The 21,589-nt window shown below is 38.8% G+C and overlaps 1 protein-coding gene across 14 annotated transcripts in view; it reads left to right on the plus strand.

The window, feature by feature from the left end:
• Mllt10 (MLLT10 histone lysine methyltransferase DOT1L cofactor) overlaps positions 1-21,589 on the plus strand; it is a 181,121-nt gene that overhangs the window by 123,684 nt on the left and 35,848 nt on the right. For 13 of the 14 annotated variants that reach the window (XM_052729359.1, XM_052729358.1, XM_052729361.1 and 10 more), the window contains 2 exons: positions 4,388-4,432; positions 5,264-5,296. The exons of the other annotated variant lie outside the window; for it this stretch is intronic. In XM_052729359.1, the coding sequence (XP_052585319.1) occupies positions 4,388-4,432; positions 5,264-5,296 (78 nt within the window). The remainder of the gene's footprint in view (positions 1-4,387; positions 4,433-5,263; positions 5,297-21,589) is intronic. 14 annotated transcript variants of the gene reach the window in all.

The raw sequence follows: 21,589 nt of genomic DNA on the forward strand, positions 1-21,589 counted from the left end.
CCCCTTCTCAGTAGTTGTTAGTAGCACTTCATTCATAATGAAAATGTCTCCAGACATTGTTAAATGTCCCAGGAGGCCAAAATTGCCTCTGGTTCAGAACCATTGTTTCAGGAAGTGGGAAAAAATAAATTACAGTGGGAACAAAGTTCATTAAAAAGATTTAAATATATTGCACATTTGAATAAATATTTTTATTTATCTTTCCCTTGAGACCATAAGGACCTAACAGTCAGCCTTAACCTTTTGCTACAAAAAACAAATTTAAATAAATTTACTCATAAAAATTTGGTTCATACTATTTTTAGCAAAACTTACAATAATTAAATGAGTATCTTACTGAGAACATAAACCTTAAATTTGTTTTTGTGATGGTCTCCACTGAGTCCTGTAATTTTGAAACATAGCCGGAAAATGTTTGAATTTCAAAGTTACATTTGAATGGTTCTTTGAAACATTAGATTAATGTCTTTAGATTAATGGAATTAAAAAATAACTAATTTACTGCTCTCAAATTATTTTTTTTTTTAATCTGTTACAGATTTAGGGAGATTTTAGTCATGAAAAGTAGAGTTCCTTTCATTGAGCAGAATTTGTGGTACATTAGTTGCAGTAAAAAGCTTAATTTATATTTCTTCTTCCTCACTATTATATAAATGTATTTATCTAGAAGGAATTCCCATTAGAAGATAGTATAATTTCAAATAAATAAATAAATTTTAATAATGCAAATAAATCTTAAGTTGTGTTAAAACAACTAAATATGTATTAAAATAACTTAAATTATAAAATAAAATTATTTTACTTAATGCTGAGTTAATTAATGTTACACATTTCTTTGGTTTTTGAGACAGGGTTTCTCTATGTAGCTTTGGAGCCTGTCCTGGAACTCACAGGGATCTACCTACCCCTTCCTCCCAAGTGCTGGGACTAAAGGTGTGCACCACCACCGCCTGGCCATTTTATTATGCATTTCTAATAAAAGTTTTGTAACTCGATCAGAGTGCTTTCTTACTGATGAAGCTTGGCTAACTGCTGTATGCGTTTAGGATTACACCTTTCTAACAGTACTGTTAGGAATTGACAACTGCTGCTGAGTGCTTGGTGTGTGTATCTCTCATTGTGTTAGGCACTTGAGACGCATTAAATATGATTGCTTATTATCTAGGACAAGAAATCAACACATACAGATATCATAGCTTTAAGTGCTGAAACTGAATTCCTGATTTGAGAACAATTTTGTTATAAAATTCTGCAGATAATATAATGTCAGTCATTCTTAAGCAGTGGATTGCATGAGCAGATTTAAACAAATAATATAACTTTCAATAATAATACCATCCTGATATAAAAATTAATTTTTTCTCTGAGCTAAGTTTTAAATTCAGAAATCATTTATTAACTGTAAAAGTCATCGCTGTTTGGTAGTGATGAATACCTTTAATCCCAGCACTTGGGGCAGAGGCAGGTGAATCTCTGAGTTTGAGGCCAGCCTGGTCTACAGAGGGAGTTCCAGGACAGCCAGGGCTACAAAGAGAAACCCTGTCTCACCCCCCCCCCCCCCAAAAGAAAAAAACAAAAACAAAAAATGGTCATCCCTCTGCCCCTCCAACAAGTAATGAAGTAAGAAGAATCCAGGTATGGTGGCACATGACCTAAATTCCAGGACTAGGGAGGTGGAGGCAGGTGGAGGACCTCTGTGTTCAAGGCCAGCCTTGTCTGCACAGGAAGTTCCAGGTCAGTTAAAGGCTATACAGTTGAGACTCAGTGTCAAAAGTTGTTTTTGTTTGTTTTAAATGACAGGTTGATAATTACTAATGGTGAATGTGATCTGTGGAAGCACTGGTTAGACATGATCAACTGTCAACACTAGCTCAGTAAGGTTAGGGGCTGTTTGCCATGTCCTGTCACTATATCTTCACTGCCCAGCACAGCGCTTTTAACCTAACATGAAACATTGCCTTTTAAATGGGGAGTTAACACAGTAGTAAGCACTGAGTTTATTTTATTGGGGGGGGGGGATAGTATCCTGTGTAAATGTATATGCCCTTAAAGTGCTTACAGTTAGGCTGTAATACAAATCATTTCATTGTAAAATTTTGTATCAAGTTGGAAAAGACTAGAGAGAGATGAAGTTGTACTTCGGAGTAAGAAGAAAAAGTAGTCCCAACAATATTTGTAGAAAAGGAAGTAAATACATATTTAAGGGATAAACCCTAATAGAAAGAAGAAGCCTGTGTTTGTGTACCAGTTGGAGGTAACAATGGTTGGATAGATTGGGGCTGGGTGGGCTTATTGAGGGCAAGGGCGAGGGCCAGGGTGAAGAAATAGGACATTCTGGATTAGAGAAAAGAATTGCCTCATTCAGACTATAGTAACAGTACTGCCTTATGTTTGAGTTTCTGAAGAACACTGCAGGTACTCTGGTTCAATCCAGGCAGAAGAATTGTTGTTGTTGTTAGTATTGTTATTTTATTTGTCTTAGTCAAGACTCTCTTGGAATTTGAGATCCTCCTGTCTCAGCTGCTTGAATGCTGGGATGTACTACCACGTCCATCTGAATGCTAAGATTCTGATTCATTATTTTCTGTAAATTAACTTTTAGGTTATGAGCACTTAGGTAGCTGTGTTCCCCACCCCCCAGCTTTTTCATTTTACATGTGTCAGTGTTTTGTCTGTATGTTTGTGTGTGTGTGTGTGTGTGTGTGTGTATGTATGTATGTATGTGTATATGTGTATACCACATGCATACTTGTGCCCACAGAGAGCATTAGGTGCCCTGGAACTGCAGTTACACACAGTTGTGAGCTGCCATGTTAGTGTTTGGAAACTGAATTCAGATGCTCTCTGTAAGAACAGTAAGTGTTCTTAACCACTGAGCCATCTCTCCAACTCTGGTACCTGATCTTTTGAAACATTGAATATTAGTACTTAGAACATTCAAAACTTGTACTTTTCTTCTGTATCTTCACCACATATGGACTTGTATTTATCATGCTGTATAGAAGATCTGCTCAGTGGATCAAGTATTTACTTGGCAACCATAAGGAACAGAGTTCAGATACCTATAATGCCAAGTAAAGACGCATGCATCTCTAATTCCAGTCCACCTTTGGCAGGGTGAGAGGAAAACTAGGAATTCCCAGAAATTCTCAGGCCAGATAGCCTGTTGAATACACAGTAGTGGAAAATTGGAGACCCTGAAAACATGAAGGAAGGTTATTCCCTGACCTTCACATGTGTGCCTGTGCCCAAGCACACACAAACATGCTTATACACATCATACACACACATGAATTAAAAAGAAAAAGAAGACAGGCGAGATCACTTAGCAGGTAAAGACACTTGTCATGCATGCCTGGTAACCTGTGTTTGATCCTGGCACTCAAGTAAAGGTGGGTGAAGAGAACTCCACAAAATTGTCCTACCTCCTCACATATGCATGGCATGGTGCATCCACACCTAAAGGTTGATAGTTTAGCATTGTTTGCTAGAGCATGTTGTGTTCTTTTCTAAATGTATAGCTCCCTGGCTTTAAAATCAGAAGCCTGAAATCAAATTATTACTATAATACTGACATAGCATTTGTAAAACAGATTTGGAATTGTTTCAGTGCTGGAATTCTGTAGTGGTGATAAATGCTAAAAAGCAGATTGTGGGAAGACATTTTGGGTAATAAAGTCATAGAGTCAAGTTCTTGAAATGAGCAGACACTCAGGAGTGAGGTCCACCCCTCACTTTTAGTTTCTACCAAAATAAAAGATTCCCAGTGATCAGTGATTAAAGATTTCTTGCTAAATAGTTCTTTATATCATGCCTGACAAAAAGCAGAGGCGCTTATTTCAGCTTACAGTTCCATGTTACAGATTTGGCTCTGTGGGGAAGTTAAGATGGAACTTTTGATCACCAGTCAGAGCAGAGAGAATTGAATGAATACTTGGTGCTTGTGTTTCATTGGTTTCTCCACCTCACACACATTTCAGGACTCCTTGTCTAGGAAATTGTGCTATTCAAAGTGAGCTGGGTCTTCCCACATTATTTAAGACAACTCCACAGACAGGCGTTTATGTCAAGCTGGCATAACAAAGCCATTCCTTCTTAGATACTTGTTATGAACATTGATATGTAAGCCTTATGTCTTTTTCTTACTCTTTGTACATATTACATGTGTATTCTTGGACTAGCCCGTTGATATTTGTGAGAATTAGGTTTAATTTTCCTACCCCTAATATACCAAATACTAGCTTATAATTTTTGTTCTTGCAGGTCTGTTTTGTCTTCTCAAATGGACTTTGTCATGATTTTCCCCCCTTTTTCTGGCCTGTTTCTTTTTCTGTCCTTAAGTCACTAGCAGTTTCTTTGCTAATTCCCCTTTCCCCCTTATCCACAGAAATTTCCATGCAGTATCGGCATGATGGAGCTTGTCCAACAACTAGTAAGTTGTCCAACTGGGTTAGTAATCTGGGCTTTCTGACTTTTAATTTGGTGCCTTTTATAATACATTATACCATCTTTGAAGGTCTAAATTTCATTTTCCAAAATGCGTTAGGTTTTTATTGTGTAGATTTTTTTTTTCTCTTAAGAAGATGCCTTTGTGTACTTTGTCTTGTGTTCAGGATCTGTATTATAGTCAAATATTGCAAACTTTAATTATTATTGGTCTTTTACTATAGTTCTTATGTTGCGGAAGTGTGACCTCTGCCCTTGGTGACATGTTATTTTCAGTATTTGGGTGCCATTAGCCTTAATGTTAATATGTTTTCAGTATTTGTATATTAGCATTAGGTAGCTTTATGTTTCTGTATGTGTTGAAACTTATACTGAAGATTAAAAAGTGAAAATAAACATTTGGTAGGGTTAGAAGATGTAATGAAATTTTGTTTTATAATTTGTTGATTGTGCTTTAAGGCTGACTATTACATCCTGTAATCCTCATGTTTGGCAAAATACAATGTAAATGAATGGAGATACTATGTAGATGTCTTTTTTAAAGGAATTCTCAAAAATATATTATACTAAAGAAAGTGTCACCCTTGTGACAGTACACCTAACATATTATCTCGGTTTACTAGGCAATATGATAGTAAATGGAATATACTATTTAGGGAGTTATGCTATGGAAAAATGAATAAAGCTTTCAGTTTTAATAATTCAGCCAAAAAAAAATACTGAGATTTTGTTAAACTGATTGAGTCTATGCCTATGTATTTCTTTTGTGTGTTTGAGAATGATCTTAACCTGACGTCCTTTTTTCCTTACTTAAAAGCTTTCTCAGAGTTGCTGAATGCAATACACAATGGTAAGTTTTATTAGAATCTTCTCTGGAGGTTCATTTATCACAAAAGTTGCTTTCTGTCAGAAGCTCAATTGAAAGTTAGAATGGTCTGTGAAATCTAGTGTTCTGGTGAGTCAGTTAATTGTTGGGCACGTTAGTAAAAGCTTCATAGACTGCCCACAGAAGGAGGGTAGATAGGTTATTGCAGTTCATCAGTCTGGCTTTCATTGTCTCTTCCAAGTTTCTCAAAGTCTTCTATGTTTGCAAATAGTCTCCTTCTGAGATCTGTCTTACTAATGCACTAGTAATTAGTATATACAACAGGAAGTTTTTGCTTTTAACTACAATGTGGAATGTGATTTTTCTTCTTTTCAGATCTTTAATCTCTTATATTTCATGTAGTGAATAAATAGAAGGTAGTATTTTAAATTGTGTCTTATTGTGTACCATTTTCACAATGAGGTTGCATCTTCTGCTTTGGATTCTAAGTCAGCATATAAGGCAAATGCTATCACTTTTCACTTTAGCAATATAATTATGATGGTCATTATTAGAGAATGTGTGAGATTTCTTCAGTTTCCCCAAGAACTTTCTGTAATCGTTTGTTGTCAAAATTTTTTAAATTATATTTATGTATTTGTGTGTGTGTGTGTGTGTATATATTCTGAAGAGTCCATTCTCTTCTTGTACCACAAGTTCCCTGGATTGAATCTGCTTGTCAGGTTTGGTGGTGAGTGGTTTTTACCTGCTGAGCCATCTGGTTGGCCTGAAAATGTCTCTTTCCACTATGATGTCATCTTTATTGATTTTCTTTTTCAGTTATTAATTGAGCTAATTTACTTGAGACTATGATTTCAAGCAATTTTCTAGTACATTTTCTTTAACTTTGAATTTGTTTCTGTAACTGATTGGCATGATGTATACATCATGTATACATTATAACCTATAGGTTATAATGTCAGATGTTCACAGAAGACAGTAAACGAGAGACAAGTGACCTAATGAGCAAACATAGCGAGCCTCATTGCTTTGAGGGTAGAGGTGGTCTGTGTGGGGACCAGAAGTGTTGCTTATGAACAAAAGCATTTGTTTACAGGGGTTTGTTTTTGTTTGTACAATGCTAGGGATTGAACCCAAGGCCTTGTGTATGACAGAGAAGTGTTCTGCCATGGAATTGCACCAGCTTCTAGTTAACTTCAGCTTTCCTACCTAGCTTGTACTTACACAGAAATAGTAATGATAGAAAAAAGGGTGGGGAGCTTTTCTTGAGAATAAGTAAACAGTTAAACATTTTACAGGTCTTTTGGGGGATTGGAGTGTATAAAAACTGAAGAACCTTAGCAGCTTTTTCAGTTTACACAGTTTTATTCACATATGTTCATTAATTGCTGGAATATGAAAACTTTAAGCGTAGGCATACTTAAGTAAAATAGACATCACAGGGAGTAATTTTGATGAACTGTCACAGAGACCTTTCTTGCCACTGTGCACTGAGGAAACACTGGGCTGTGTTAATTTGATGGGAAAACTGTTTTGTTCCTCTGCAGGTAAATAAATGTCATCAGGTTAATATCATAAATGTGAACTTTCTTTAAAATTTTGGGTTTTAGCAAATTGAGGTTGAGAGAGAATTCTCCATCCTGTATTACCCAGAAAAGAAGTGAATGGACCTCTTTCTCCCCCTTGGTTGTGAAGGCAAATGAAGGATTGATTGCCAATAAATGATATTTATTCTGATGGTTTTTCCTTTTTTCCAAGTATAGATTTTTTTTCTCTCTCCTAAAAACGTACTTTAAACCTTACAGATAAAAAAACGTGCCTACCAATGGAGAAACTTGAAACTTTAGGTTTTTTTTTAATTGTTTAATGTGAAAGTCAGGTTAAACATACTTCCTCAGACATTAACCAGTTTTGTTTTCTTTTTTATCTAAAAGTGTGTGTGTGTGTGTGTGTGTGTGTGTGTGTGTGTGTGTGTGTGTGTGTGTGTAGATGTGATGGGGAGGCACTGGATTAGAGATCAGAGGTCAACTTTGTGGAGTTGCTTCCTTCTAGCCACCTTTATGTAGGCTCTAGAGATAAATTTGGGTTATTAGGTTTATTCTCCAAATGCCTCTATCCACTGAGTCACTTTCCTGGCTCCCAAGGTGGTTTTTGTGTGTGTGTGTGTGTGTGTGTGTGTGTGTGTGTGTGTGTGTGTGTGTGTATTTCTGTTTGTGTTTTTGTGAATGTGTGCATACATATATTGTAGGTATGTGCACTTGTGTATATTTGTTTTTGATGTAAACTTTCAGACTCCTTTCTTTTTTTATTTTAATAAGAAATTTTCTATTTGTTTTACATACATCAACCACAGATCTCCCTCCCCTCCCTCCTCCCATCCCCTGATCTTCCCCCCCTCCCAACCCACTCTCCATTCCCATCTCCTCCAAGGCAAGGCCTCCTATGGGGAGTCAGTAGAGCCTGACATACTCAGTTGAGGCAAGTTAAGCTCCTCCCCCAGCATCAAGGCTGTGCTAGGTGTCCCACCATAAGGTAATGAGCTCCAAAAAGCCCACTCAAGCTTCAGGGATGGATCCTGATCCCACTGCCAGGGGGCCCCTTAAGCAGACCAAGCCTCACAACTGTGTCACCCATGCAGAGGGTCTAGTCCTGTCCCATGGAGGCTCCACAGCTGTTGGTCCACAGTTCATGAGTTCTTACTGGTTTGGTTTGGTTGTCTCTTAAGTTTCTCCATCATGATCTTGATGCCCTTTACTCACAGAATCCCTCTTCTCTCTGATTGGACTCCCAGAGCTCGGCCTGGTGCTTGGCTGTGGATCTCTGCATCTGCTTCCATTGGTAACTGGATGAAGGCTCTATGATGACAGTTAGGGTATTCATCTATCTGATTACTGGGGTAGACCAGTTCAGGAACCCTCTTCACTATTGCTAGTAGTCTAAGGTGGGGTTATCCTTGTGGATTCCTGAGAACTTCCCTAGCACCTGGTTTCTCTCTATCCTCATGATGTCTCCCTCTATCAAGACATCTCTTTCATTGCTCTCCCACTCTGTCCGTGTTCCAGCTCGACCATCCTCCGTCCCCTACCCTCCATTCCCCCACCCCCATCCCCGGTTTATTCATGGAGATCTCATCTATTTCCCTTTCCCAGGATGAGCCATGCATCCCCTCTTCGGGTTCTCCTTGTTAGCTAGCTTCTCTGCAGCTGTGGGTTGTAGTCTGGTTGTCCTTTGCTTTATATCTAGTATCCACTTATGCAGACTCCTTTCTTACAGCCTTTTGATAAGTATACACTAGTTCCTCTGTTGTGTATACCAGGAATACATTTTCTTGCTCACCTATATTTTAATCTTTAAGTTGAGTAATGTTACATTTTGTCAGTGTTATTTAGGCACTCTCTAGAATCCTTCTCTTCCCAGCTCTGTAAGATAGAATGGACAGGCTCACACATGCACCCTTGTCCTATTGCTTGTTTTACAGAGAAGCTTGTAGTTTTTATTGTTAGAATGAGTGTTAGCCATATTCCGTAGAAGATACCCTTTATCAGGTTACTGAGTTGATCTCTTTGTTTTAGATCACTCAGAATTCCTCTTTCTTGTGTTAGTTTTACTTGTGTATTTTGTGACAATTTTATTTCAGCCACACTAAGTATTTGGCACGTAACTATTCATAGTATTTTCATAGCCTTTTATTTTGATAAGGATAGCACTAAACATACTATTACTCTTCTTTCTACACAACCCCCTTTGAATTTTTTCCCCCCTTACTCAATTTTAACTTACCTAACTACCTACTTCTGTCTGTCTGTGTCTGTCGGTCGGTCGGTCAACAAGGTCTCATGTAGTCTGTAGCTAAGAATGACCTTGATATCATAATCCTGCTTCTACCCTCCAAATGCTGGAATCATAGTTGTGGGGCTATGTATCTGGCTTCTGTTTTCAGTATCTCTAATGTTTATTATTTCCTTCTTTCTTGGGGGGAGGGGGATTTCAAGACAGGGTTTCTTTGTGTAGCAGCCCAGGAAGTCCTGGAACTCACTTTATAGACCAGGCTGCTTTCAAACTCAGAGATCCACCTGCCTCTGCCTCCCCAGTGCTGGGATTAAAGGCCACCACTGCCTAGCTGCTTCTTTATGATGCCTTCTGTATATGTGTTGAGAGAAGGAAGGACTGGATTTCTTGTGTTGTAAGGGGTATTAAATCATTAAATTTTAGCTTACATTTTTCTAGATTGGTAGGGAATCAACATGAGTGTTCTGATTTACAGAATGGAATCTCTACCTAAAATACTTAGTTTTCACATATGGACAACACATTGTCAGTTAAAGAATCTAAAAAATACAGAACCTTATTCACGACTCTTAGCTCTCCCTCCCCCATTTGATAAATACACATTAAGTTCTTTCCACATAGAAGATTATTGTTAGTTGCTTTGGGAAAATGCATAGTATAAATGGACCCTGCCTTTGGGGAATACACTAAACAAAAGGTAAGTACGTTTCTTAACATTTTCAAGAAATACAGTTAAAATTTTATGATCTGCAAGGAAAATTACCTTTGAGGGAAAAAGATATGCTGAGAATGTAGTATTTGACCTGGTTACTTAAGAGTGTAGAGGAGTTAGGTATTTGGTCTACGCATCAGAGCCTGATTAGCACAAGTAGTCTGTCCCACCAGAGTGTCCTACCACTGCAGTGAGCTGGACCTTCTTATAATCGTCAATCAAGAAAATGCACCATTGCCTTGCCCAGAGGCCAGTCCTGTAGGAGCATTTTCTCAATTAAAGTTTTCTTTTCCCAGATGACCCTAGCTGTAGTCAAGTTGACAAGCTAGCCAGCACCCAGACTGTGCAAGGTGACAGTGATAAGTGATATTTGATTCAGAATCTAAGAAAAATAATAGCCTTAGCTTTTAGGTAAGTAAGTCCAAAGTAGTGTTTTTTTGAGTTGGGAAAAACATAGTACACTGGTTATATACTAGGGTTGATTTGATGATTGCATATAAGAATTGAAAAAAGTAGGCAAAAACCAAACAGAAATTTGTTATAGTCAGATATTATAGGGACCCAAAGAGGAATGTGAAAGTCAGCATACTCTCCCACTCCCACCCCCCACCCCCCAAAAAGGGAAGAAATTTGTAGTTGTTAGTGAATTGAGTAACAGTGTCTAGGGGAAGGAAGGCATTAATTTACCAGTATTTAGCCCATAAAACAATAACACTTGGGCACAAAATAATTGTAGTTAGTTCATATAGGGGTGACTTGAGCCAGTATCTCAGAAATAAAGGTAGAGAAGAACGCCATTTAGTCACTTGATAAAGCATAACTATAACGAATGCCAAGTGTTGTCTTATTTTTCCCTGAGGTGGTCATCTTGGGAAAACAAAGTTAATATTTTGGAATATGCTTGCTTAGGTAGTCTAATAACAGGCAGGTAGGTCATACTGGAGGACTGTCATCATATTCACAACATCCTTTTCCTCCTTGTGTAGTGCAGTTTATTTCTTTGCATACTTTCAGATTAACGTCTAGTTTTGTATTTGTGAAATCTATACCCTAATCAATTTGACTAAAGCTGAAGTCACAGATTGTCTTCTGGTAGGCTGTTTTCTATAGTTGTCCCATTATAGAGAATCAGTTGTGCTTTGCTTCTTGGATGAGAGAATTCACGTCTTTCTTCAGTCTTGGATACAGTTTTTCCATCATATTTCTAATATTGCTGCTTGAAAATTTCCACTCTATCTTACAGATTTTTTTTTTTTAACATTTAAGGTAGGCTCATTTTTCATGTATCCTTTTACTCTATATGCCCCTCCTGTGACCATCTCTTTAGCTTTGTATAATGGATTGTTTCACCTGATTGATTAAAGAATTTCAATGGGCATGTTTTTCAGTTTTTGACATTCTTTGTAGTATCTTTTAAAATGGATCTAGTTTGGTTTTTCTTTTTATTAAATCTGTAGTTCTTTTCCCACATATAAAAGTATTTTTTAAATTTCTAAACAGTCTCAAACCTAGAGGAAGCATTAAGAGAACTTTATTTTTATAAGGCTCTTCAGAAGAAATTGCAGGTATAGTGCCCCCTCTACCCTGAATGTACATTCCTACCCAAAGGGCCTTCCGTAGGGAAACACAGCCTAGCTACCGCAGCAGGAAGCTGTAGCTCTACTCTTACTGCCATCCGGTCTTTATGTTGTCTGTCTCAGGAACTTGGAAGAACACAGATATATTAATTGGGGTTCTTTAGACAAACAGAACTGATAGGAATCTAACAAAACCGGGGTTTATTAGTGTCATTTACAAGTTATGGTCTGAGTATGCCAGCAATGGCTATCTCCCAATGGTAAGTCTGGGAATCCAGTAATTGTTCAATTCACAAATCTAGGTGTCTTGGTATACACCATACTCCCAGAGAAATAGGCTCTAATCCCAGTGAAGAGTGAGGATAAATGGCAGAGAGCAGCAGGCGCTTCCTTCTTCCATGTCCTTTACATGGGTGCCCCCGGAGATTGTGCCAGATTTAAAGTGGATCTTCCTACCTCAGAAGATCTGGGTTTAGGGTGGCTCTCCTACCTCAAATGGTTTAATTAAGAAAAATCCCTCACAGGTGTGGTGTGCCCAGTCGCTTGAGTCAGTTAATTCCAGATGTAGTCAAGTTGACAACCAGGAATAGCCATCAAAGTGGGCTCCTTATTTTAGGGCTCCCCCCCCCCCCCCCCCCCCGCCCATTGTTAGATTCAAGTTGTTTTCTTTTTGAGGAGAAGTATAATAGAAACAATACTTTCATTGCATAGTATCAAATGGTATAAAATCAGCATTTTGCTAATGTAAAGTTTTTCTTTTTTTTCTATATGATGAGTAATTTCTAGAATATGACATGAGATGATGTAAAAACCCATTCCTTATTATTCTTTCAGTTTCTGTTGGCATTCATGATTTACTGTAATTTTTCAATGGTTGGGTTTTGCTGTGATTCATTTCACAGATTTTCTGTGTTGCCTTTGACCTCATTCTGTGTCCCTGTGATTTGAATGTTTGTTCTCTTTCTCGAGTCCATTCCTCCGATATGTATCCATCCCCTACTTCTTTATGGTACTGCAGGTATCATTCATTCCTGCTGCCATTACAGATCAGTACACATTGAACAGCTTAAAGAGCACACTTTATTAGCTTTTGTTTCTTTTCTTTTCCTCTACTTATTCATTTGAAAGAAGTTCAGGTTCAATTCATTTTTGTTTTGTTTTGTTTGTTTTCTGTTTAGACCTTCACATGGCTGAACTCAAGGTGTTTACTAGTTCATCAGGAGATTCTAGAAAGAAAGCCACATCTAGGCTCATTCTGGTTTCTTCCTGCAGTCATAGGACTGAAGTTAATAGAGCACCAGCCTTGGCCGATTGGTTTTGCATCTTTCTGTGTTTTAAAACTAGGGCCTTAACTATAAAGCTGAAAAATCCTAATCTTATAAGACATACAAGTTAACCATCAGCCACTTCATGAAGGATCAACTTCTTTGATATGTTCAGATTTAGGATGTGTGTGTGTGTGTGTGTGTGTGTGTGTGTGTGTGTGTGTGTGTGTGTGAATGTATATATATATATATATATGTTCTCAAAGTTAAACCTAAAACAAGTAACTGGAAACAAACATTTGTCTAGTGTAGATATACCTAACAGATAATGATTCTCAAGTGCTTCAGAGATGTGAGAAAAGGTAAATTAAATTCTCAGACTTTCTCTAACTTTCCTTTCTGAAGAATATCTCTGTATTATTGTTGTGATGAAACACCAAGAACAAAATCAAGATGAAGAGGAAAGAGTTTATTTGGCTTAGACTTCTACATCATTGTCCATTATTGAAGGAAGTCAGGATGGGAACTCAAACAGTGCTGCCAGGAACCTGGAGGCAAGAGCTGATGCAGAGGCCATGGAGGGGTGCTGCTTACTGGTTTGCTCCCCATCTATTGCTCAGCCTTTTTTTTTTTTTTTTTTTAGAACCCAGGACCACCGACCCGGGAAGGGAACCGCTCCATCAGTCACTCATTAAGAAAGTGCCCTGACCCTTGCCCGTAGCACTGTTGTATGGAAGTGCCTTCCTTTCAGATAACTCTTATATCAAGTTGACATAAAAGTAGCCAGCACATCCTTGTTTTCTTTTTAACCACATATCCTGACTCTTCTGCCATCCTATTATATATATAATTATATTCATATAATTATATTAGATTCTATTTCAAGGTCAACTAACCAGTATATTTTGTTCGGTCTTCAAAGCTTCTTCACAGTTTGTTTACATAACCAGAAGATAAAAAAACTGGGTTACAGAGGAATCCTTTAGAATTCTTCCCATTACAATAATTTCATGCCCATCCTATACCCCTACCCTGACTTTAATGGAAAGTATTGTTCCTTTATTTTTCTCTCTTTCAAAAAAAGAAAATTTGCCGGGCGGTGGTGGCGCACACCTTTAATCCCAGCACTCGGGAGGCAGAGCCAGGCGGATCTCTGTGAGTTCGAGGCCAGCCTGGGCTACCAAGTGAGTTCCAGGAAAGGCGCAAAGCTACACAGGGAAACCCTGTCTCAAAAAACAAAAAAAAAAAAAGAAAATTCTTTCTCTTAGAGTGCGTTCTCTCAACCCCAAAAGTTGGTCTTTTCTTCATCTCCCTCCCATTTTTTGCAGTAGAAGTAATTGAATCATGGGCTTTATATATGCATAGAAGGCAGTTGATCTGGTGTCTTGGTTTATTACCATCTTTCTTTCTTTTTTTTTTTGCTTTTATTTTGCTACTGTAGGGTGTCACTAAATTGCCCAGACTGACCTTGAACTTACTGTATAGCCCAGGCTGACTTTGAATTTCTGGTGCCTTAGCCTCTTGAGTAGCTGGAATAACAGTCCCACATTACCAGGCTAGGGTCCTCAGGGTTTTTCTGATTGATTTTGTTTTTGAGATAGGGTTTCATGCAGCATAGAGTGAACTTTATATCATCCTGCCTCCACCTCCTCATAGGTTGTTAGTCATTCACAATACATATTAGATGAGTTTTGTTTGCTATTTCTGTCTTCTCTGGTTCTTGGAGGGCACGCAGAATTTCTGTGTCTGCTTATCTGTGTCATCCTAGGTTTTGTTTCCTTACATTTTCTGATCTTGGATTGTGAATTCATTGTAGTTGGATTAAGGTTGGATCCCTAAGAAGGGATTTGTGCACATCCTGGTCAGTTCAGGCCCCAAAGCTATTTGACAGTAAGGTTCTGCTTTAGGGAAGACTTTTTACCAACTCTACATTATAAAACAAATTAGACAGGATTTTCTTCCCCCACTGTCACAAGATTCCTTGTTGAACTATCTTTGGATCACCAGGCCCCAAATAATGACACAGAGACTTAATTATGAAAGCTTGGCCTTTAGCTTAGGCTTGGCACCAGCTAGCTCTTAGAACTCAAATTAACTCACTTCTACTAATCTACATTCTGCCACGATGCATTTTACCTCTCCTCAGTTTGGCACATCTGACTTGCTCAGGGTCTGCTGACAAAATCCCCCCTCCTAGATTCCTCTTGAGTTTCTCTCTTTCTCAGGAAGTCCCACCAATTCTGTCCTGTATAGCTATTGGCCATTCAGTTTTAAACCAATCAGAAGGCGCCTTAGGCAGAGACACATCTTCTTTACAGTGTACAAAAGATTATATCCCACAACATCCTACCACCAAGACAAGGTTTTTCTCGTAGCCCTGGCTGTCCTAGAATTCACTACGTAGCCCAGGCCGGCCTTGAACTCAGAGGTCCACCTCTCTATGTCTTCGAGTGCTGGGATAAAAGGTGTGCACCACCATGCCTGGTTAAGGCAGGATTTTAGTGCTGTGATCATTGGTTTTTGAGGGGTGATAGCCCTCCCACTGATAGTGTGGCCCTTTGAAAGCCTCAGCCATATATACAGTGTCATCCTTTTCATTTTCCCATTCATTAGAGGCTCAAGGTTTCACTTTTTCTTGTTGACTTTAAAACCAAAGCTTATGAGTTACTGGTACAGGATTAGTCCTCTAGGGCAGGCAGCAAGCTTTGTGGGTTTTTGTTTTGTTTAGGTTTATTTTTATTCTTGACCCCCATGGGTGTCATTTTCTTTCTTGTGAGCATGGATTTTCTTTTTAAAAAATTTACTATTTATTTTTACCTTAAATTATGTGTATGGTTGTTTGTGTAGTTTGTGTAGGGGTATGCTTATGTGAGTGCAGGTACCTGACAAGCCAGAGTAGTAGATTCCCTGGAACTGGAGTTCAGGCAGTATGAGCTTCCTTAATGTGGATGCTGGCAATTACATTCTGATCCTCTGTAAAAGCAATTTGTGCTCTTAACAACTGTGCCATCTTTTCATCCCTTCAGGTACTCATTTTTAACTTTAGCTAGGATGGTTTATTAGTTTCCTAGTTTACCTTATTTCTAGAAACAGAAATTCTTCCATTGCTTCTTTTTTATTTTTATTTTTTTAAACACATCATCCTGGCTTCTGCAGCTGCCTCTTAGGATAACTTTCATGTTGTCAAGTCAGTGAATATTTGTTATTCTTCATCTTAGAGTCTCTTAACGAATTTGTTTTTGGTAAAGAATTATTGTTGGAAACAATTTATTATTCTTTCTTTTTCTTTCCTTGACACTCAGCTTACCATAACTTGGCTGCACTCTTGACTATTGTGGCTTCTCTTTGTCCTAGTTCAGTGCTTCAATTCCATGAACCTCTCTCTGCTTTTCCCATGATTGCCACTGAATAAAATATTACTTAATGATCTAATTCTACTCCTTAATTTTACTTTGAGATCTTTGTCCACACTATAGCTATAGTGGTTTGTTTTTTGTTTTTGTTTAAACATTGTCTCATCAAGCTACTCATGGTTTAAGAAATATATGGTGTGTATGTGTGTGTGTGTGTGTGTGTGTGTGTGTGTGTGTGTGTGTGTGATGTATGTATGTATATGTATGTATGTATATATCTTCAAATTAAGAGGTGTTTTTCCCTAGTTCCATCTCTGAGCATCTTGTTTGTATATTTGTTATATCAAACCAGCTGATTTTATATGAAATTGTAAAGTGTACGTGGTTATATTCTCTTAGCTATGGTGTCTATCTTAAGTTTTCTCTAGTTTTAGTTGTTTGCTATGAATGATTGCCTCAAAATATTCAACATATAATTCCAGAAATAATCTTGGGAGTGGCATAATGAAATGTCCTGACTTTTTACTGTATTCCACCCTGGGTGAGAACTGTCCCTGTGTCTAGTAAAACCATGCTGTGTATGTTATGCTTGTGTGTAGTAGCTGTGTGTAGGCAGACTTTCTGTCCTGCAAGCTGCTCCCAAGTAACCACACAGAGGGTTAATATTTATTATAAATGCTCTGCTAATAGCTTAGGCTACTTACTAGCTAACTCATTTTCAATGAACCCATGTTTTTATCTACACTTTGCCACGTTTCTTGGTACCTTTTCTCAGTTTGGCATGTCCATCTTGCTTCTCTCTCTGTTTGCTTGTGATTCCAAACTCTGCCCTTCTTCTTTCCAGCATTCTCTGTCTGGCTCTCCCCCAACCTTATTGGGTCCAGCTCTTGGCTAGTCAGCTTCTTTATTAAACCAGTCACAGCGACATATTTTTGGCAGCCAGTCTAGAGAAAAGGGTGAGCTCAAACAACGAAAGAAGTTGACCTCTGACTTCTACATGCACAGACACAAGCAAGCACATATACATACACATATAGACACTTCCCCAAATCTAATACACATGCAAAGAATTCTATATTCCTCATATAGGCTGATATGCAGAATGAAACTGAACAGTAAACTACTTAGTAAAATGTGTGAAAATATACCAAAATACCAGTGTTTGTGGGTGATTTTTTTTCTACCTTTCAATGTGTTTCACATTCTTATAACCAGCCTTTTATAGGTAATGTAAAAAAAAAAAAAAAGCAAAGGTGGGAATCATATGCAAGACCTTCTACAAGGTTTGCAAACATTGCCATTAAACTATATCCCCAGCCAGAATAAATCTTCATGTAAAAATGGAGTGACCCGTGAAATAGCTAGGTTTTCATCAGGATGGCCAAGAAACTCAGGAAAATAAGCTGTAACTTTTCTGAACAATAGATACTTTAATTGCATAGTGAGGGTGGTGGTGGTGGTGGTGGTGGTGGTGGTGGTGGTGGTGGTGGTGGTGGTGGTGGTGGTGGTGGAGGTGGAGGTGGAGGTGGTGGATATTCCTTAATCTAGAAAGGGAAAACTGGTTGCCAAAGGGAATAGACTTTAAGGCAACATACAGGAGTATTGCTTTTCTTTGGTATTAAGAGGTTTTTGTTTGTTTGTATGTTTGTATGTACTATCTTAGGGGTTTTTGTTTGTTTGGTTTTTGGGTTTTGTTTGTTTGTTTGTTAGTTTGTTTGGAGATAGGATTTCTCTGTGTAGTTCTGGTGCCTGTCCTGGATCTCGCTCTGTAGACCAGGCTTGCCTTGAACTCACAGAGATCTGCCTGGCTCTGCCTCCCGAGTGCTGGGATTAAAGGCCACCACCGCCAGACTTAGTTAGAGTTTTTATTGCTGTGACAAAACATCATACCCAAATGCAATTTGAGGAAGAAAGAGTTTATTTCAGTTTACAGTTCCCGACCATAGTAAATCACTGAAGGAAGTCAAGGCAGGAGCATGGAGGCAGTAACTGATGCAGAGACCATGGAGGAATCCTATTTACTGGCTTATTCTTCATGGCTTGCTCAGCCTGCTTTCTTATAGCACCGGAAGACCACCAACCCAAGGGTGGTACTGTTGTGCCCCACTACATCAGTCCTCAATCAAGAAAATGCACCACAGGCTTTCCCACAGGTCAGTTTTGTGGAGGTATTTTCTTAGTTGAGGTTTCTCTTCCTAAATGACTAGCCTGTGTCAGGTTGACAGCCTGTAGCTTCTCAGCAGCATTTGATATAACTAATACCCTTTCATTATACTCTTTTGTGGGCCTCAGTGGCCCCAGCCATGATTTTCTTAGCTCATTCGTGTCAGCTTCCTTTATTAATTCTTTTCTCACAAATCGTCTTTGAAATATTGGTGATCCTCAAGGTTGGCTGTTCTAGTTTGTCTTTGAGTGAGTGAGTGACTGATTGACTGATTGACTGACTGAGATGAAGTCACACTTTCACCCAGGCTGGTCTTAAACTCATGAACTCAACAGATCCTTCCTGTTACAGCCTCCTGAGTAGCTGGAACTACAAGTATTTTGTCAACAAGGTCAGCTTTTGTTTGTTTTGTTTTCTCAAGACAGGGTTTCTCAGTGTAGCCCTGGTTGTCCTGGAACTATCTCTGTAGACCTGGCTGGCCTGGAACTCACAGAGATTGGCCTACCTCTTCCTCCTGGGTGCTGGGACTAAAGACATGTGCCATCACAACGCAGTAAAGGCCAGCTTTTAACAGAATGTCAATTTGTTGTGTACCAATTTTCACCTCCTAACAAATGGCACTTTTAATTTTAATCAAAAGTGAGAATCCTCTGACATATTTTTCTCTACTCTAGTTAGCAAATGTAATTAATACAGCATCAACTTCAGTGGATTCTAACCTATAGGTGTGCTCAGATCCACCCCTTTCCATATTGGCCCAGAGAAGCATACATTTTCATCGGATTTGTGTAACTGCCACTCTTCTTTGTCCGTCTGTCCTCTCAGTGCGCTTGTTACGTAGGGTTAGGTTACATAGGGAATCATGATGTGAGCCTTGGTGTCTTCCCACTGATAATAGCACATTGTAAGTGCCTCTTGTTGGCAGTGTTTGCAGGCTCCTGTGAGTTCCTCTCCAGTCTCTGTCTGGGTAGCACCTATCAAACTTTTTACATCTTGGCTTACTGTATTCTGTTTCTTCAGATAGATCTTATTGAGCCTTAATTTTTTTATTCTTTGTTGTTTGAGACAATGTCTAATGTTGCTTAGGCTGGCCTTGACTCTGAAAATGTTCTTGAATTTCTGATCATCCTGTCTCTAGTTCCAGAGACCTAAGATCACAAGCATGTGCCACCTGGTACTTTGTGGTACTGGGAATTAAACCCAGGGCTTTATGCGTCTAATCAAGCACTCTCAGTGAGTTACATCTTCAGCCTCTTAATTCTTTTGCTCATATTAAAGTTCCATTTCCTTGTCCATTCTAGTTTATATTGGAATGCATTTTCATATCTTTTTGTAAGCTTGTCTTTGTAATTGAACTGTATATTCCTGGTGAGCACAGTTTTATCTTGTTTTCAGTTTTATTTCTGCTCCAAGCTCGTTGCCTGTTTCTTAGTAGTTACTAAGTACTTGTTTGTCAACTGGATGAAGGGACAGAGGAATGGATGGGTGAATAAAAGAATGTGAATCAATACATCACTGCCACATCCACTGTGTTTTTCTGCATTATCATTTCTGTTCCCTAGAGCTTGTATGTTGTAGGATTTACTTCCATTGAACTCAAGGAATGTCTGATTGATTTGGATTAAAAACTGTAGAACTTGTAAAAGATGGAACTAGAATGAAGTTAAATAGAAAATGGTGGTGGGGGGGTGCTGAGGAATGGCTTCGTAATTAAAGAAGCCATCTCTCCAGCCTCTTTGGTTTTTCAAGACAGGGTTTCTCTGTAGCTTTGCGCCTTTCCTGGAACTCACAGAGATCCGCCTGCCTCTGCCTCCTGAGTGCTGGGATTAAAGGCGTGCGCCACCACCGCCCAGCCAGCCTCTAATTTTTAAGTTATTTTATTATTATTATTTTAAAGAAAGTAGATACAGAAAATTTAAGCATTCTTACCTAAGTGTTTGTGCCAGGGTGGTGAGTGAAATCAGGGATCTTCCTTTAACTTCTGTGCCATGAAAGGAATATTTGATTTGTAGTATTTTGTAAGAAAAGCCTAAGTGCCACAAAGGGCCCTGAAGCAGACTCAGTGGATAATTTATATAAAGTAAGTACATGCTAATGCAGTATCAAAACAGTTGAACTTTTAGGATTGAAGATCCTCATTCACCACAGTTTTACTTCTCTATGCTGTACTTTGTGATGATTGCCGCATATGGTGATGGTCATTTTGGCTTTCATATTGTTGTTAGCTATCTTTTTTTGTGGATAATAATATAGTGACCCAGAAAACTTGAGTAATTTTGATTATGATTACATAGCCAGCAACATCAGGACTCAATTTTATCTCAACCAAAAGTCTGTACTTAAAAAAGAACTTGTACTATTTTGATTTCAGCATGCCCCTTCCTAACTTTTGTCTTTTGGTTTTAAAAGTTGGATATTCTGTGTATGGTATGCTTTTCACTTTCAAAACTTCTAAGCAATTAGTGCTGGGGCTGTTGGTAAAGTGTATGCTGTACCTGAATCAGATCCCTGGTACCTGATTAAAGAGCAAGGCATGGTGGCAGACACCTGTAATCCTAGTGCTCCGGAAGCTGAGACAGGATTAGGATATGAGGAGATTGCTGGCAGCTAGTCTTGCTGATTCAGTGAGCTCTAGGCTCAGTGAGAGACTTTGCCTCAAAAAAAGGGGGAGGGTTGGAGCAGTATAGAAAACACCCAATATGCAGGGCGGTGGTGGCGCATGCTTTTAATCCCAGCATTAGGGAGGCAGAGGCAGGCAGATCTCTGTGAGTATGAGGCCAGCCTGGTCTACAGAGGTAGTTCCAGGATAGCCAGGGCTACACAAAGAAACCCTGTCTCAAAACAAAAGAAAAGAAAAAGAAAACACCCAGTATCAACGTTTGTCCGCCCCACACCTATTTATAAATCATGAACATTCACAAGCACACAGGTATACCACATACACAAAGGTCTAGGTGGTCAGCATTTTATGTTTTTAATATACCTTGAAGAAAATAGTCGAAGCATTTCATTAGTTCTTCACCCAAACCTTCCTTTAGATTTCTGCCATCTGTTTTTATTATCTACAGTGACTGCCTCTTAAGCATCGGCTGTCCTAGTTGGAGACTGCAACTGGGCTGCGCACTTCCCGCCTCACAGGCCGCAGCCTGAAGGAATTCTGTTCTTTTTGTTCCCTCAGGCACCGACTCTTTCAGAGCTACTAAGGGGAACTTTAAATCTCAGGATTCAGCGGGCGTAGGTGGAATTCTGCTGGCTCAGAGAGGCTGAAGGCTAGTAGCTCACCTCCTCCCTTTGCTGGCGTCTTCCAGAAAACCCAGTGTCCTTCTCAGCCCCCACTTAAAAAGCCTTTGTTGTACATGGTTCTTCCCTACCACTTCCTGTCAGCTCTTTACTGACTCAGCTTCCTGCTTCCAGGTTAATTTTACTCAATGAAACACATCTTTGAATTGTTAACAAA

The sequence above is a fragment of the Peromyscus californicus genome, unplaced genomic scaffold (assembly GCF_007827085.1).
Source record: "Peromyscus californicus insignis strain IS unplaced genomic scaffold, ASM782708v3 Scaffold_8__1_contigs__length_139910024, whole genome shotgun sequence".
Lineage (NCBI taxonomy): Eukaryota > Metazoa > Chordata > Mammalia > Rodentia > Cricetidae > Peromyscus > Peromyscus californicus.